This window comes from Lissotriton vulgaris, chromosome 11, assembly GCF_964263255.1.
Source record: "Lissotriton vulgaris chromosome 11, aLisVul1.2, whole genome shotgun sequence".
NCBI classification, from domain to species: Eukaryota; Metazoa; Chordata; class Amphibia; order Caudata; family Salamandridae; genus Lissotriton; species Lissotriton vulgaris.
The window spans coordinates 1,085,535,601-1,085,553,804 of record NC_141699.1 but is presented as its reverse complement, the minus strand read 5'-3'; the positions used below and the strand labels follow the sequence as shown (position 1 = coordinate 1,085,553,804).

The 18,204-nt window shown below is 46.8% G+C and overlaps 1 protein-coding gene across 2 annotated transcripts in view; it reads left to right on the top strand.

Moving 5' to 3' along the window:
- The window catches only part of FYTTD1 (forty-two-three domain containing 1), a 129,862-nt gene that overhangs the window by 81,245 nt on the left and 30,413 nt on the right, over positions 1–18,204 (top strand). For both annotated transcript variants that reach the window (XM_086944594.1, XM_086944593.1), the window contains one exon: positions 2,789–2,850. In XM_086944594.1, coding sequence (XP_086800720.1) covers positions 2,789–2,850 — 62 coding nt within the window. The remainder of the gene's footprint in view (positions 1–2,788; positions 2,851–18,204) is intronic.

Below are 18,204 nucleotides of genomic sequence, written 5' to 3'. Positions count from 1 at the left end.
CAGCTCTTAAGAAGTCTACCACCAAAAAAAGCGTGTAAAGTCTGAGGGACATGGCGACTGCGGAGCATGGTCAGACAGAAGGCTTCTTGTCATCTGTGCTGTAATCCACCTGCTCCTTACTCTATGTTCACAGCCCTGCCTGCTTCCATCCATCCATTTTCTTCGTCAATCCATAAATAAAAACGGCTCACTTTTGGAGAGTAGCCTCTTGATCGGATCCATAACACCCTTTCAGCACCAATGGAGTCCCCATACCCAAAGCACGTAGGGTTGGTGCCAAAGGAGGAGTAGAGGAATCGCAAACTGATCGGCAGAAACTACTCGACTGCGGGAAGAACTGACCCTGATCAGCCTCTGTCGCTACAATGGACCCTGCATCTGAGACCTCATCAGCCTTGTACTGCTGTGTGTGCGCGTGCCCTCTGATGCTTCACTTTCCAATGTTCAACCACCAAATTTAAGCGTAGTACGTCCAGCCTCACTCTTGCAATCCATGAATTAGGCTGACATTGCCTCCCTGCAACAGGACAGCCATCACCTGTCCCTATAAATTATCACTGTACATGTCCCGGCAGACCCTCAGCTTCCCATACACCTGCACCACCAAGTCTGACCACCGGCATATATCTCCTAGCTGCCCCCCCCCCCTCCCCTCTTTCGCCAATCAGCCAATTGCATTCCCATAATAGACACATTCAGGAAACTGACCCTGAGTAGCCACCATGGAAATCTGCTCCCAGTAGTCTCACCAACTGGCACCACAACCCCCAAATGACATGAGCGCCCACCCAAGGGACAAATGTGAGCCACCAGATAATTTATTTATTTATAAAAGGGCATGCTGACCTAGCAGAGGGATGGCAGAAGAGCAACAGACACCACCTGAGCCCACAAGGAGACCCACCAACAAGAATAATTTGGGAAAGTAGTAATCCATATTCCCCTAAATATTCAAACCCTAAAGGTAGGCCTCACTCCCTTTCCCAGAACTGGGTAGAACCACAATGCTCCCAATTTTTGTCCTGAAGTCCGTTCTCTCACTAGGTTCTTCCCATCTTCCGGCGAATTGACCCTCTACCACTCCATGTCTTAGACATTCTAACATTCAGTTACTATTTCTATCGATCAGGAATACTGGGGACTAGATCAGGGTCATAGCAGATCCAGCGTAGTCTCTGCTGCAAAGAGCGTTTGGGATGTCTAACCTGGTGTGAGGGGAAAAGGGAAATCGTCATGCTGCTGAGCAGCTGGGGCTGAAACCACATGTATAGAAAGTCTTCAATTTTAGCTGCATCGAAGTGTGGTGCAATGACTTCTTTGGTTTGTTGGCTTGCTTTCTGCCACCCTGCTTTTTGCCTTGGAAAGCATAGGCGAACTGTCATCTAACCGTTTCTCCACAGCCATCTGAGGAAACATCTGTGTTTGGCTATGAATAAACTTCTCTCTTGCATTTTGGTGTGTGCATCCATTTTCCATCGAGCCGTCCTCCGATCTACTAGAAAGAAAGATTGATAGATGCAAATGGCCTGTTTGCTATCCTTCAGCCATTATGCTCTTGTCTCTTAAAATTAAGACCGAACTTCAGCATAATCTACATAACTGCCATCCCTTCAGAAATGACATCTGGTTTCTTTGTTCGATTGCACCTCTCAAGACCATGGTGAAACTTCAGATCTTCATTTTGTGCTCCAGCTCCTTCGTTCTATGGGCTCTTGGCATTTTGCTGCAGCGGTGTGCCATGTGTGCATTGAATCGTCACTGGTAATTTTGTGGGCAGCTCTGAACAAGATAAAAACTAGGGGTTGCATTTCTGATCTCCCGGCTAGCCTGCTCATTTTCTTTGTTGGAGCCCCTACCGCTACAGGTAATCCCCTCCCCCTTAAAGCCAGGGAGTGTTTGCATAGATCTGGCCAGTCTCCAGTGAGCTGTTAAGCATTGGCATTGAAGCTTGAGCCTTGCCCCCCTTTTTGTATTGCGTGCAGCTGGGAGCATGATCCTTTTGTGCCTTTCTGACACAGTCCACCATAGAGAGTGCATAATATTATTTTTCCCTTCTCCTGTTCAAGTTACAATGAACAGAAAAAATAAGTATGGCAAGGACTCTTCCTATGTTGACAGTTTTGTGCAGTATAATAAATTCCTACTCCAACTGCTAGGGATAGGGCCTGCAGGGCCTCACACTTGGTTTACATGTGACACCCGGCCTCCCAAGCTGTTTCTATCCTTCTCAGCTGAGACAGGGTGGGTGTACCTACAAACAAACCCTGTGTGATATCCTGGTTCAATCTTAGCCACTCTTTCCTTGCACACCTCTTCGTGTGGTACACACATTGTTTTTATAAAGCAGTATTAGTTGGTTGAACTGGATTGGTCTTTTTTTATTTGTTAAAATAAAGGCAGCCTAAGCCACAAAGGAATAGTTAATGGCCTTTGGGTGTAGGACCAAAGGAAAACATATTGAGTTGAAAATTCCTACCAGATTGTCCTCCGCTTAATATCTAGTTCCAAGGGAACAAGACTGCAGCCACTGCTTTAATCACTAAATGGAATGCTAGGCAGAAGCATGGGTGTCCACACAAAAACAGCAGGATTCTTTGTCCGCTGACGCAAGGACTTAGACTTGTTACAATAACTCTGTATAAGGGCCATCTAAGTAATGTTAATTTGTCTTGGGCGAGCCGGTTCTTATTATAGCTCCGTGAAATACCTGTGGCTACACAGAGTGGATAAAAATACATCTTCTATATGCTAGATGATAACTATTTTCTACTTTCTCCTGTGCTTGCAGGTGCAGACCCAAATGGAAACGGATCTACATTTAGACCAGCCATCAGACATAAGACCTTGTCCGTAAGTGCCTTTGCTAGTTAATACCCTATTATATGTGGAGTCTTTTTATTTGCGCACCCTTCTGTGAAACAGATTGTTTGGACAGTTGCCCTGAAGCTTCTATTACTCCTTGGCTTCGAAAAAAAAATGTTTTCTTTCATAAAGGGGTTGTGATGTGATAAGTGACTTTAGTTTTGAACACCTTTGAAACCTGGGTAAACGGGTATCTTCCTCTGCTGTTTTTGACATAAGTCTCGACCTTACTTGTCACTATGCTGCCAGACTCTAATAACTGTGTAAACTTTTGTAACGATGTAACTTGCAATTTATGGTCTGATACTCATGCAAAGCGCTCTTGATTCCTCCGGGTCTAGCCATCGCTATATAAAACTTTTAAAATAAATGTCAGTGACCTTGTTCCCCCTCACCCCCAGGTGTATATCGAAATTGACTGAAAATTCTTTCTGGAACTGCGACAGAATGCCATGACGGCACAAACTTTCTTTCTCTGGAACTATCAGAGTGTAAGCTCCTCTGAGACCAGTCTCATTGTGCAGACATATCTTTAATCTTATTTTGGATTGCCAAACTTCCTAAATTAAGAGTGGTACTTTTTTTTTTTTAAGGAAGAGATAGTTGTTAAAATGTATTTTCTGGTTTTATTGAGTCTTGAGCATTTTACTATAGGCGCTCTGGGGCTTTCGGCAGTCACTAGCAACGTGTTTCTCTCTGCTCTGATAGTGCCTAGATTTGTTTGCCTTTGTGTTCAGGGGGGTATTTTAATTCTTGAGCATTTTACAATAGGAGCTCTGGGGCTTTCGGCAGTCACTAGCAACGTGTTTCTCTCTGCTCAGATAGTGGCAAGATTTGTTTGCCTTTGTGTTCAGGGGGCTATTTTATATACAGAAAAACCTATGGATAATCGGCAAACGCCCTAGTCTACAGGGTCATAGGTATGGATTATTACTTAAAATCCTAGCTTTTCTCCAGAAATACATGAAGTGAAATTGCTGTCATTTTAGCACTTTTTTTTCTTGGCTTCTTTTTTCAACCTTATGCGTGTTATTCGGGCAATATAACACTGCTTTTGCTCTGCTCTATATACTTTTTCGGTTGCTCATCACCAAAGCCTATGTAACCTTCTCTGTGCTGAAACTTTATCAGGGTTTTAGCGACCTGTGTATTGAAGGCAGAAGCACTGCATTGTATGACCCGTCTTTAAACCATTGTTAGGACTTCCAATACTGTTTACTACAAGAATACTTGCCAGAACGAATGTCAGCCTCTGTGGCAACTTAATGCACCAGTCCTTTAAAAAATAATTTAAGACTAATATGAAAAAATGTTTATACAGATCTTGTAAACGAGATTCTACAGAAAACATGATTTTCCAGTATTGGGGTATCTTTCGTAGTTCATGTGCTTTAATCGTTCCCTGTCTTCTAGATGGGAGTCCCATCTCAACTACGGGGATTGATTCAAGCATGTGAATCTATGAAAGATACTAATACTGGATAGCCACAGTTTTACAGGTAAGTAACTTATTTTCTTCCTTGAGATTCAAAATCAGTAGAAATTGATAGTTTTATTAGTTTAATAATCAGCCCATTATTGTATTCTAAATAATATTTGGAGAGCGTAGCGAACACCCTAAGGGTACCCTGGTGCTATAGTACGTCAACACTGATCATCATAAAACGAGGAGGACAGAAGCAAAATTGAACTGTACTCAAAGACAGCAAGGTCAAGTTCTGGGGAACAACCACGTTTTAATCCTTTTCCTAAACATAGACAGGGTGCTACATTGCCTAATTCCTGGTGGCAGCAGTACTGAAAGCTCTACCTCCGTCTGACCTTGTTAAATCTAGAGACCTTCGCCAGAGAGGCAAAGGAAGAGCGGAGACTCTGGGTGGGAGTGTACCAGCGTAATTTCTTTTGTAAAGGCTTAAGACCGAATCCATGCAGAGCCATTAGCTGTAAAATATTTTGTATTGCGTGATGTAGTTTAACGCCGAATGAATTGTCGAGCTCTTGTTTGATAATCTTGGCTTCAGGGCAGGTGAAAATGTAGAACAGTCTTATTTGCGATTTAAACCGGTGTTCACTCTAACTATTTTATTTGATTCCATTCCTTATCGCTCCCCCGCCTTACTTGGAAAGGGATGCTATTTCCATTCTGTTCAATGACTATAACAATTACTGAAGACTAGGAAAAGTTATGTCATAGAATACCAGTTTTGCAGCATGAATCTTTCTGGATTCACTATGCTGTGCATTATTCTGCGGTCTTGTGGTTGGGTCCGGATTCGTAGTCTTTTCTTTATTTTTTTTTAATTTTTTTCGTAGCCCAGGTGGGCGTCGACGTCCCACCTTTGGTGTATTTCCGAAACCTTCGACGACGAAAGTCGGCTCTGCGCCGAAAAGAGCGGCCGATCCATTTGACGCAGACCAGACTGACAAAATGGAGAAAAAGAAAAGACGCCTCGAGGCCGAGATGGAAACCTCCTGCAGCGGAAAAAAGATTTCAACGCCAGGATGAAGGAATACACAATCCCGACGAAACCTAGGGTACAGATGGTCGAAGAAACGGAGGAGGAGGACTACGACGTCGAAGGACATTCGGTGGGCGTCGAGACCTTCGACAACCAAGAGGAGGAGGAGGCCTCCTACTACGAGGATGAAGTAGACGACTACCGCAGGACACTCCTCGGGTCTGCATCCTCGGAGACTCAGGAAGTAGACTGGCAGGGCGTCAACACTGAAGGTCCAGAGGAAGCCGTCGACACGTGTCCCTCGAGGCCCTCGCCGCCAGATGACATAGGAGTCTACAACAGTCATCAGGAATGCAGCTGCAGTTTTCAAGGTAAAACTCGACTAAGAAAAGCAGAAAGCAGACTTCCTTCTCGAGACACTGCTCCCTACACAAAGTTCCCAGAGTTCCTGCCCATGCTCAACAGTGTCATGGCACAGGGAAAAAAGGCTTTCAAGGAACCAGCCACATGCAAAGCAGTCACTCCCAGGACGGAGAAAAAGTATAAACATTCCTCCAAGGACCCACCCTACATTCAGGGATCTGTCTCAGCAGACTCAATCATCGCAGCCACGGTAAGAAAGAGGGCCAATGTGCCTACCGCTTCTGGGCCACCTCCAGACAAAGAAAGCAAGAGGAATTTAACTGAATGCCGCATTGCACTGGTGCATGGCAAATTCCAATGCACTGCTCAACAGGCACCAATACCAGATCCTGGGCCAGTTAATAAAGAACATGCCACAGGAATTCAAGCAAAGAGCTGAAAACCTTGTCGAAGAGGGGAAGAATGTAGCCAATTCTTGCCTCAAGACTGCCCTGGATGGAGCAGACATCTCCAGCAGGCTCATGATTATGGGCATCACGGAGAGAAGACAGGCCTGGCTCAGGATTTGGGCTTCAAGCCGGAAGTACAACACAGCATCCTCAACACACCGTTAAATGGAGAAACGCTGTTCGGGGCCCCAGTTGACGAGAAACTCAGCCAACTGAAAAAGGATAACGAGACTGCAAGGTCCATGGGGGCATTGCAGTTTAGAGGTACTAAAAGGGGCACCCCGTCACAAAGACCTAATTGGAGGGGAGGAAACCAGCAAGGGACATCACACCAGGTGTTCCAGCAAGCCCACCAAGCAGACGCCCAGACACAGCAGGGGCAGCAAAAACAGTCTTGGCAGTACCAACCAAGAGGCCAGTCCTTTCGCGGGAGAGCAAATGGACGTGGACAGAATAAGAGAGGGGGACGGCAACCCGCCTCTAAGTGACTCAATAAAACTCCATGTGCCCACCCGAGCAAAAACTCCAAGGGTGGAGCACAAACACATCGGACAGGAGTTTTTCGAACTAGACACCTCCGCACATGTAAGACCAGTGGGAGGAAAGCTGAAACACTTCTTCAGGGAGTGGAAGAGTATAACATCAGACAAATGGGTACTCAACATCATACAGTACGGGGTACTGCATAGAGTTGGAGGGACAGCCAATGGACAGGAAACCAAGAAGGCCACTAGCAAGGAAAGACCTAGAGCTCCTTCGAGAGGAAGCGAAGGAGCTCCTGCAGAAACAAGCCATAGAACCAGTACCTTACAGGGAAAGGAACAAGGGGGTATACTCCACATACTTCCTGGTACCAAAGGTGGACGAAACTGAGACCGATCCTGGACCTAAGGTTCTTAAACCAGTTCGTAAGAACGCAAAGGTTCAAGATGACCTCCCTACAAGAGGTACACCCTCAATTGCAAGGCGGGGACTTTATGGTCACCATAGACCTAAAAGATGCCTACCTGCACATCCCAATGAACAGGGGCCACAAGCACCTCCTCAGATTCATCATCTGAGAAGACCACTACCAGTTCACAACCCTGGCGTTCGGGCTCAAATCGGCACCAAGGGTCTTCACAAAGTGCCTCGCAACAGTCGCAGCACACCTACGAAGGCAAGGGATACACGTGTACCCTTACCTGGACGACTGGCTGATCAAAGCAAGCTCGTACAAAACGTGCAAGCAGCACGCTCAGAGAGTGACCAGCACACTGATGAACCTAGGATTCTCCATCCACTGGGGAAAATCCTCCTTGGAACCAGAACAAATAAAAATCTTCCTGGGAGCACAGATCGACACCTTACAGAACAAGGTGTTCCCCAGCGAGAAGAGAACGATAGCGCTCTTGAGTGAGACTCAGCTCTACCAGAAGGGGCAAGCTCGGACAGTGGGGACAGCGAGCAAAATCATGGGCATGATGGCATCATGCATACACCTTGTGCCAAATGTACGGCTCCACATGAGACCTTTACAGGAATGGCTACAGGAGCAATGGTCACAAGCTACAGGTTGTTGGGAGGTTCTAGTGGTTGTAACGCACGCAGTGCAGAAAGATGGCATGGTGTAACATAGAGAACATAACGAGGGGGAAGCCTCTGACGCAACCAACGCCAACAGTGACCATTACCACAGACACGTCCCAGAGGGGATGGGGCGCTCACATGGAGAAACTCAAAGTAAGAGGCCTGTGGACACCAGCAGATGCGGTCAGACACATCCATTACCTGGAGTTGAAGACCGTTTACCTAGCCATAAAGGCCTTCCAAACATAACTGTACAACCAGAGCGTGTTGATCCAGACAGACAACACAACAGCGATGTTTTACATCAACAAGCAGGGGGGGGGGGGGACACAATCGGCCCCGCTTTCGAAACTAGCTCAGGAGATATGGAGATGGGCCATCCCACTCAAGATAGACCTGCGAGCCATACATCTACCAGGAAAGGACAATGTAGAAGCAGACTGGCTCAGCAGAAAGACATCGGCATCCCACGAGTGGGAACTCCATGCACAAGAGACGAGAAGGCTCTTCGACAGGTGGGGGACGCCGTCGGTAGACCTGTTTGCAACACGCCAGAATGCAAAATGCCAAAACTTCGCATCCAGGCAGCCCGGGGAGGCCTCCCTGGGGAATGCCCTATGGATAGACTGGTCCAGGCCATTTGCTTACGCTTTTCCCCCGATACCACTGATACACAAGGTACTCAGCAAGTGCAGAGCGAGCAACATGACCCTGATACTGGTCGCACCTCAGTGGGCCAGGCAGACATGGTACTCGCAGATCATGGAGATGACAGAGTGCACCCCACAGATTCGGGAGGAGAAAAGACCTACACTCCATGCAAAACTGAGAAGTGCTGCATCCGGAGCCAGAGAGCCTGAGCCTCGTAGCATGGCTCCTGAGGACATAATTTGCGCATTTGAAACTGCCAGAAAGCACCCTAAGGGTACTTCAGGAGGCACGTACGCCCAGCACACGGAAGTGCTACGTAGCAAAATGGAAGAGATTACACTGTGGTGCAGGAGGGAAAAGCTACACAATAAGATGAAAAAGGACTCAACAGTGCTAAAGTACCTCACGCACCAGCTCAACAAAAATCTGAGCTCATCCTCGCTGAGGGTCCACTTGGCAGCGATAGTCGCTTACACGAGAGGAGAAACATGCAAGAGTTTCTTCACATCACAGGTCATTAAGAGATTCCTGGAAGGAGCAAAGAGGATCGCACCGCCAAAGAGGGTGCCACCACCGGCATGGAACCTTAACCTAGTCCTAACGGAACTCATGAAGGAACCTTTCGAACCAATTCACAAGGCCTCCCTAGAAATGCTAACCATGAAAGCAGCCTTCCTGGTAGAACATGAAGAACAGGACAACCTGACCAAGGTTAAGCACAACCAAAACAGAAGTATTTTTCAAATTTACAATTGTGGTGCTGCACACCAAGTGCCTGCTGTCCTAAGGCACAAATCCGAACACTAGACTATAGGGTAGGAGGCGCACTTCAAAGGATCAAGGAGGCAATGTTGGTATTCAAACAGTTCTCTTCTTTATTTCTGTAATTATGCCAGATAAAACAACCAACGCGTTTCGTTACAGTACGTAACTTCGTCAGGGCATTTCTGGAAGAAACTCTGTATCTGTATAGTCTGATTCAGGTGGAACCTTGACACCATCTTTGGCATGAAGTGTGTCCGTTCTCATCACCACCCTATTGCTGTGTATCTGTATGTAGGGTTCCTGTAGCGTTAGTGTCTGCAGTTCGCTCACTCTGCACAGTGAAGTGATTGCTACCAGGAAGGCTATAAACGAAGGGTAGGAGGTGCACTCAAAAGGATCAAGGAGGCAATGTTAGTATTCAAACAGTTCTCTTCTTTATTTCGGTAATTATACCAGATAAAACAGCCAACGCGTTTCGTTACAGTACGTAACTTCGTCAGGGCATAAATTCAACACTTCCAGAGTGGTCCATAAAGACCCAGTGTGTGGAAGCTCATACATGCGTGCCCACTCTACCAGGAAAAAAGGAGCTACAATAGCTTTCCTAGCTAACACACCAATTCAGGACATATGCCTGGCGGCAACATGGGCTTCAGTGCACACGTTCACGAAGCACTACTGCGTGGATATACAGATGAACAAGGAAGCACAAGTCTGACAAAGGGTGCTTCAACACATATTCAATAACAAACGCTCATCTTCCACCCAGCCGCCACAAACATGAGAAACCGCTACAAAGTCTATGGACAGCATAGTGAATCCAGAAAGATTCACGCTGCAAAACGAATAGTCGGTGTAGTTTTGCAGCTTTATGATCTTTCTGGATTCACTAGCGAACCCACCCACCTCCGCCAGAAAGATGAGGCTGGAGAGACAAGGTAGTTGAAACAAAGACAATACTTGGAAAAGAAGCCTTAAAGGTTAAAGCGGTGAAAACTTTAGTTGAACATTGCCATAACTTCGGTAACAAAAATGAACACGAGAAAAAAGAATCCGAAGATGGCGCCCAGGAGTTGGAGCTTCCGTGGGAAACGAGCTGACGTCACCGGAAATACACCAAAGGTGGGACGTCAACGCCCACCTGGGTACGAAAAAAAGAAAAGACTACGAATCCGGACCCAACCACAAGACCGCGGAATAATGCACAGCATAGTGAATCCAGAAAGATCATCAAGCTGCAAAACTACACCGACAGGTAAGAAACTATTCGTTTTACAGTGTGAATCTTTACTGAATTCACATGTTCTGCCATTTAGTGGTTGGGTCAAAGATCTGTCAGGCCCCCTCTTTTCTTTTCCTCTCTTTTGGGTGTCAACCAGGTGTGAGCTGTGCCAGCCATGCCTCTATTGTGAGTGTAAGACCACAATACCCTACTGGGTGATCACTATCTTTAGATTATTTTTGTCCCCTGTTTGGTGACCTCTGTCTCTTAGAGCTTGTTTAACGTGCTAGCTGCTGCTTCACTCCGTTACAGGATAAGTTACCTTTCCCTTTTGCAGCCCAAATCTTTGATGAATTCAGATGCTCTGCATAGATTTTGCAGCAGCATTCGAAAGTTGTGGGAGGATAGATTCAAGTGTGTGTGTTTACATAAGTGTTTAAAAACTGTCTTGCATATGCCTCCCTGTTCCCACACACATCCACGCAGTTGTGGTTTGTAAAGGTATGATTGATAACCATGTTGCAGCCATGCATATGTCATTAATAGAGAGATTCGATATGAAGGCTGGTGGCTCTCCAGTTTGCCTGGTGGATGAATGCGCTCTTAGTTTGCGGTCTAGAGCCTTTCCCGCTAGCAGTTACTGTGGTCTGAATGGTTTACACTATCCATCTTGCAATAAACCCTTTTAACACCAGCTGAACGCTGTATGAGAAACGGGGCCTTTAACAGGATGAGCTGAGGTCTAGTTACCAGGGGTGAATCTCATGAAGTTGTAAGACTATAGGATTTGCTGATATCACAATCTGCAGAACATGGAAGTCTGCATGTTGGTAAAATCTTTTGAACAGGAGGGATGTGTTCTGGGTTCTGAAGGAGTTCTTCCAAGATTAGCAAGTGACCCAGATGCACTTGGACGACACACAAACATGCAAACACATATATATTTTTTTAAAGTTATTTTTATTATTTCAGTCATAGCAAAAGTACAAAACCATCATCAAAAGTTGTGGTACATTTAAATGGTACAGTGGTGAGTCAGTTACTCTCTGGGTACATAGTCTGAGATTCCTATTCCTGTCATGTCAACTCTAGCAATGAATGCATGCAGCAATATCTGCTAATTAAGCACCCTGCAATACATCCTGAAATAGGTATGTAATCAAGTTACAGTGACAACCCCAGTTTTCCGAACTCAGTGTCCTTCACTGCTCTCTGCAACAAATTGATCTCAGTTCCAATAGTTCTAGATAAAGCAGTGCACTCTCAGTCCATCCCCCGTGGCCTACAGTTGCAACTCTACCTTTCTACACCGCAGTCTCCTGCTTCTCATCTGTTGGTATAGTCAAGGCCTATTACGTGGGGTTTCGTGGGTGTTCAATCAGGTAGCATGTCAAAGGGGCCCATATATCCCTGGGCCTTGAGGCCATAGGTAACAATTCAGCATATGTTGTGAGTCGTTCTTGGCACATCACCAAGTCATCAATTCAAGTCTTGAATTTAAGTGCCCGCCCCCTTCCCCAGCGGCAGGCCACTCTCCTCTTAGCCATGAGTGAGTAACGCAATAGCTACAAATTTACGGTGCTCCGCCCGCAAATGTTTAACGTACCCTAATATTGCCATCAATAGAGTACGGTCAACTTGCATGTTTAACATCACTGTCAGAGCCTGGAAAACCTGTTCCCAGTAAGCATACACTTCGGGACATTCCCACGCCAGATGGAGACAGTGCGCACCCTCTGCCCAGCACATGTCACATCTGTGTTCGGTCTGTAAACAACAAAATTCCCAATGCTCGTCAGGACAAAACCCAGCTCCTCCCCCATCTTGTGCGAGTCATAGTGGCTGGGACTTCCCTTTGCGTGTGTATGCTACGATATACCAGGGACACTAGACGTCTAGCTGTCGCGGACTGCAGCATCAACTGTAATGGTGTCAATGCTTGTGGTTAGGTTCGGTTGGGAAATCCGGGATCAGTGAACGTATCCATTGGGGTCTGCTGACTTCTTGAAGGAGGGGTATGCTCGGGTGATAAGTAAGTGGCAACAATAGAGAATAGAGCCTGGGTGCGCCCAACATACGCCCTATGTGCCGCCATGCTGAGATCGTGCATGTAAGGGTTGTCGGCATCCTGTCTCTAATTCCCACAGTCTCATATATAGCGCCATCTTTGGGTGTGGGGTGTGCCAGCCAGTGTCCTACTGCAACTTGCGGCATTCATCGCGTTACCCAAAATCAGGCATAGTGGGCCTGCGCGCTCATGTAGTATAATTTGAAGTCTGGTATCCCAAACCCTCCCTGCAAGTAGAGCCTGGTCAGCACGCTCCACTGCAGCCTCGGCTGTTTACCGCCCCACACGAGTCGTTTCAGTTCTCAATGTTTTGAAGAAAAAAGTATCACCATTTTAATCAGTGATGCCCTTCCCGCCTTATAGAGTGGCAAAGCAATCCAGCGTGTGACAGTCAGTTATGCGGGTCATGGCTGTACCATAATTCAGTGTCATTAGTTCCTCCCTGTCCTTAGTAATTCGTATCCCCAAATATTTCAGCTCCTCGTCACACCATTCTAACGGATAGTCTAGTGGGAAGCGGACTGTCGCTGTCGTGAGAGGGAAAATATTTGATTTCCCCCAGTTAATCTGGATTCCCGATAATTTCCCGAACACTATGAATTCCCTCAGTACTGGGTTCAGATTCTGCTGCGGGTACCGAATGTAAAGCGTGATGCCATCTACATATAGAGATATAAGTATTTGACGCAGATAACACCTCAGCGCCTTGTCATTATGGTGCTGTCGCAGCTTTGCTGCCAGCGGCTTCACCGCAATTGCAAAAAGTAGTGGGGAAAGTGGCCCCTAGTGATCTTAAATTGCGGCGAGGTATGCCCATTAAACAGTACATTAGCTGCCGGCAGATCTAGAAGCTGGATCCACGAGAGGAAGAGGGGTGGGAAACCCATTCTGAAACCGAAAATGTAGTCCCACTGAATAGTATCGAAGGCCTTTGTGGCGTCTAAAATCACTGCAGCTATTGGTAGCTCCTATGAGACATTATTCAAGATAGTAAAAAGTGTCCTCAGATTATGCGAAGTGGCCCTCCCACGCACAAACCCTGACTGATCAGGAAGGATCAGAGTCTCCATGAACAGACTCAGTCTGGTCGCGATTACTTTCGCCAATATTTTTGCGTCACAATTAAGGAGTGATAGTGGTCTACAAGAGTCACATTGTTCTGGCGGTTTACCCGGCGTCAGCAGCGAAATTATAAGAGCTTCCCTCATAGAGGCAGGGAGGCTACCCACCTCCAGCGATTCCTCATACACCTCACGAAGTATGGGGGCCATCAGGTCTATATACGTTTTGTAGAATTCTACTGGAAGTCCATCAGTTCCTGTGGCCTTCTGGATTGCATACTCATGATTGCTTCCCTAACTTGATTGAACTCAAAAGGGGCACATAAGAATGTCCTCTGGACATCGCTAAGCCACCCTATCGCTACGTCCCCCAAAAAATTGTCAAGATCCAGACAATCCACCCAATTCGTGGTGTAAAGCCAATAATGTCGCGTAAAGGCATTAAGAATATTGGTTGTGTGCCTATAGACCTTCCAGTCTAGATCCTCAATTTCCAGGACCTAATTGGCACAGTGAGGTTTCCTAACTATTTGCGCCAGTGCCCTGCCTGGCCTTTCACCTTCTCCATATCTTCTGGCTTCCCAGTATCTCCCCCAAAATCTCACCTCCCTTAGTGCCATATCCACGTACTCTGTTAGTGTTTCTTGAAATTTATCTTGGGCGTCTCCGTTCGGGCCTGCCACAAGTTCCCTTTCCAGGCTTTTGAGCTCCAGCTCCAGTTTCCGTATGGAGTTGAGTATATCTTTAAGGACCCCAGCACCCTTCGATATACAGTACCCACGAATCGTGACTTTAAATGCCTCCCAGATTGTCTCCACACTGGCCACCGAACCTTTGTTACGCACAAAGAATTCCTGTATTTCTTCTCGCAGCTCTTCCTGAAAAACAGTGTCTAATAGAATAGGAGCATGGAGCCTCCATCCCTTTCGCGGGGTGGCAAAATCCCGTGATGAGAGCGTGAGCAGAACTGGGGCATGACCCGAATATGTTCTGGCTAAATGTCGCACTTGTGTTACTGCAGGGACCAGCCCGCAGGAGACCAACCAATAATCAAGCTGTGCCCATGATGCTGCTTGTGCTGTGTAATACGAGCCCTCTAGTGTGTTAGGGTGGGTGTATTTCCATGTATCAATGAGCTGGTAAGTGTCTATGGTGTCATTCAGCACCTTCCGCGCTTTGGTGTAATGGTGCGGCGCTGGATGTGATCTGTCCAAACCGGGGTTAAGTGTGAGATTAAAGTCACCTCCCCCCCACCCCCAAAAAGTATGAGTAGACCCCACTTCAAAAATCTTAGCCCATAGCGAGGAAAAATAACCCGGGTCATTTTGTATTCGGCCCATAACAGTAGGCCAGTGTGATGGATTCGGACCCCAGTCTCCCCCACATTAGGCAATAGCGGCCCTGTGGATCCCCTGCAGTGGCCGCCAGTTGGAATGGCACCTTCTTCTTTGAGGATCGCCGTACACTTCTCAGTGCCGCAATCCAGACCACCTGCGAGTCACGGCCGGGGGGGGGGCAGCCACAGCGCCCTCAGCCGCGTTACTTTCACGAGCCCCAGGAGGCTATCTCAATGCCTTATCCGCACGCTGCAGCTCCCCGCTTCAGACGGCGCTCCGCGCAGAGGAGACACCACTCTCTCTCTCGCCTCCTTGAGGGCCACCGTTACTTTCGCCGCACTGCCCGCGGCTCTGCACCTCGCACTATCTCCTCTAGTCTTCCCCGCTCTCTCCTGTCGTCCTCCGTCCCTCGTCGGCTAATGTACTTCACTCTCTCGGGTATAGGGAGGGTCACTACCGCTCCTCCCGCGCTCCTCTTGTGGGCAGGCCTGCACGCCCCCAGCTCATCCGTGGTCTGTTAGCAGGCACATCCTCGCCTGCTCCCCCACGACTTCCGTGTCTCCTCTCGGCCCAGACCCTAACTCGCCAAATCTCGAGTGGGACACTCCATATTCTCAATACTTGCACTGAGTCTGCATGGGGATCTGTTCTTCCAGTAGGCTGCGGTTTTACCGGTTTATGGGTCAATAAATAGGATAATTAACAGGATTGACACTGGGCTGCGGGAGCCTCACATCAGTATGGCACTCACGCCAGTGCGCCACCTAGTGCCCCCCCCCCCCCCCCATGCAAACGCATACTTCTGTCAGCTTTACGGATTCCACTTTTTTTCGTGTGTATTTTAATTTCTTACCGAGTAGACACTTGTGATGTGTTTCCTCTGTAGGTAATACCTTCTTTCTGTGCAAACGCATCAACTTTAAAGGTACGTTAAAGTCTAGTGTAAAGCTGTGAAACTTCTGAGTTTGCTGGAGCCACATCCTAATCGACATGTTGACTGAGGCGTTTAGCCCTTGGTGCACGGTTTCCCTAAGTCTGATATGCTATGAATGTCATCTGGTGATTATTGCACATGAACAGAAGATCATTTCCATCATTAACTCTCAAGGCACTTGAGCAGGCCTGCTCTGTCATAGACTTCGATATCCTTTTCAAAATATCTTTCTTAATGTTCTTTTGGTGTTGGACTTGTTCTGTCGCCAATTGATTTGGTTTCTGGTAGCTTATCTGACTGCATTTTTGAGTGTCATTTATTTTTTCCTTTAAATAATAGTTTTGGGCTTAAGGTGACAGGTGTTTGTTTTGGTATGTTGTACACCGCCTTATTGCTTTAACACAATGTCAACTCTTTTCCTAGTGCGCCACCGACCATTTTTGGCAGGGAGTGTTTAAAATGTTTTTGGGAAAGCTGTGAATTCTAATGGACAGTCTTCTTCCGCACAGTTTGCTTGCCAGATATTACAAGCTATTTACCCTGTTGTCTTATTTGGGTTCACTGTTTCAGACAGATAAACAGATTGCGCCTCTTCACCTTTTAACCGCTTGAACTCCTGTTTCACTTCTATAAAGGTATCGCATACCCATGTCTGAACTTCTCATTCTGATATGGTTAAAGAATCACTTCTGTGCTTACTTTTGAATTCCTTACCCTATCATTCAGGACCTTATTTCTCTGAGCAAATGTAGGGATCTTCGCTTGGAATTGGCGCAAACTAATGCAGATGTAGCAACCCAACTATGGTCCAAATTCTAGAGGCTTAAATCAAAACCCTTTCCTTTTAATGAATTCTTGTTCCTTCTTATACCTCAGACTAGGTGTGTAATTTACTATCTGATGCAGACTCTTAAGTGCGATCAATACAGTGGGCAAAAGTCTCACGCTCTGGCCCAATTAAGTTAACAGCGGGCCCCTTCTTACATACGGGGTCACTTGTGCGGCGGTGCGTACCTGGTACTTCCTGCGTGGCACATTTCACACAGTGGCCCACATCTGGCATTTGGAGGGTCATCTGACTCTTCCTGCACACGGGCAACGACCCGATCGGTGTGTAGCTGCTCTCTTCGCACCTCGCTCAGGATTCTACTTGATAGGGCTTCCTACTGAACCTCGCTCCTTCCAATTCTCCCCTCTTCCTCACAGGGCATAATAGCTTTGACATGCAGGCAGGTGATAGTGCTCCAGGGCTAGTAGTCTTGGTTTTCCTGACCCAGCAGGGAAGTTAGCAGGCTTCGGTCCCCAGTACTGGCCACAGGCATATGCCTTGCAGAGCTTCCCATTATGTGGCTGCTTGGCAGAGGTCATATTTTTGGGGACTCTTCATCCCATTCTCATACACTTTTCCAGACACCAAATTAAATTTAAGGTCTGGGTCTTTGAAGTTGTTTGTTGGGGGTCCTGTTTTTAAAGTAGGCACTTCTCTTTTTCAACCTCCTCCATGAAATAGGTCCGTCACAGCAGGCATGAATCCAAGGCTGATTAACATACTTCATGGGAGTGGCCCGAGTTGACACCTGGATGTCAGCCACAGTGCTATGTGCATCAAATGTTTAATCCCAGACACCCACCCCTACTCTTTATGATTCGCTTATCTGCCCCATCTCCCTTCCTGGGATATGTCCAGGCCCATCCCTTGTGATCAATCACTGAAGCAAAAAGCAGTCTTTTAAAATGTAAAGTTAGTCTCATCTTTTCCCTAGTGTCCCCAACCAGTTCACAGGAATGCAGCAAACACTAAATTCTGTTTGGAGTGGTATTCCTTTCCTCATGTCTACTCCAGGCATACCTGGGCTTCCAAAAATGGAACCCAGGATCCTCCATACAATGTACCATTGCAGACCTATTTATTACCCCAGTATTGGGACTTTCATAGATTCCCATGCTTTGTATCATTCCCCGTCGTCGGAATGGGAGCCTCAGTAAATAAAAAATAACATAACCATAGGTACAAAAGAGAAAAACCAGGCCTGTGCCTTATCTCATTTTGTCGCATATCACCCTCTTTGTGTAAAAGAGCCCAAACTCTCCGCAACAACCAATCAGAATAGCCTCACCCCATAGAACCTTCCTGAGAGAGCCTCAGATTTTCTACCGCACGTTGTGCAAGGGAGTCTCCGCTGAGCTCTGCAGTTTTTCTTTCTATTCAACTTTAAACTTCAACATTTTTCTTCAAAATCTACTATGTCTGACAAGGAGAGGAAGGCTTTATTCAGGGCCTGTGCTAAAAAGAGGCTTTTTGTAGAAGACCAGCATGAGGACTGCATTTATTGCTTGTATCCTGACCACAAGGCCACAGATCGCAAAATCTGTAGGACCTTTTCAATGAAGACTTTGAGAGACCGGGAGGGCCTATTGTTGACCTGGCTAGGGAAGATGAAGGCACGGAAGGAAGTACTGTCTT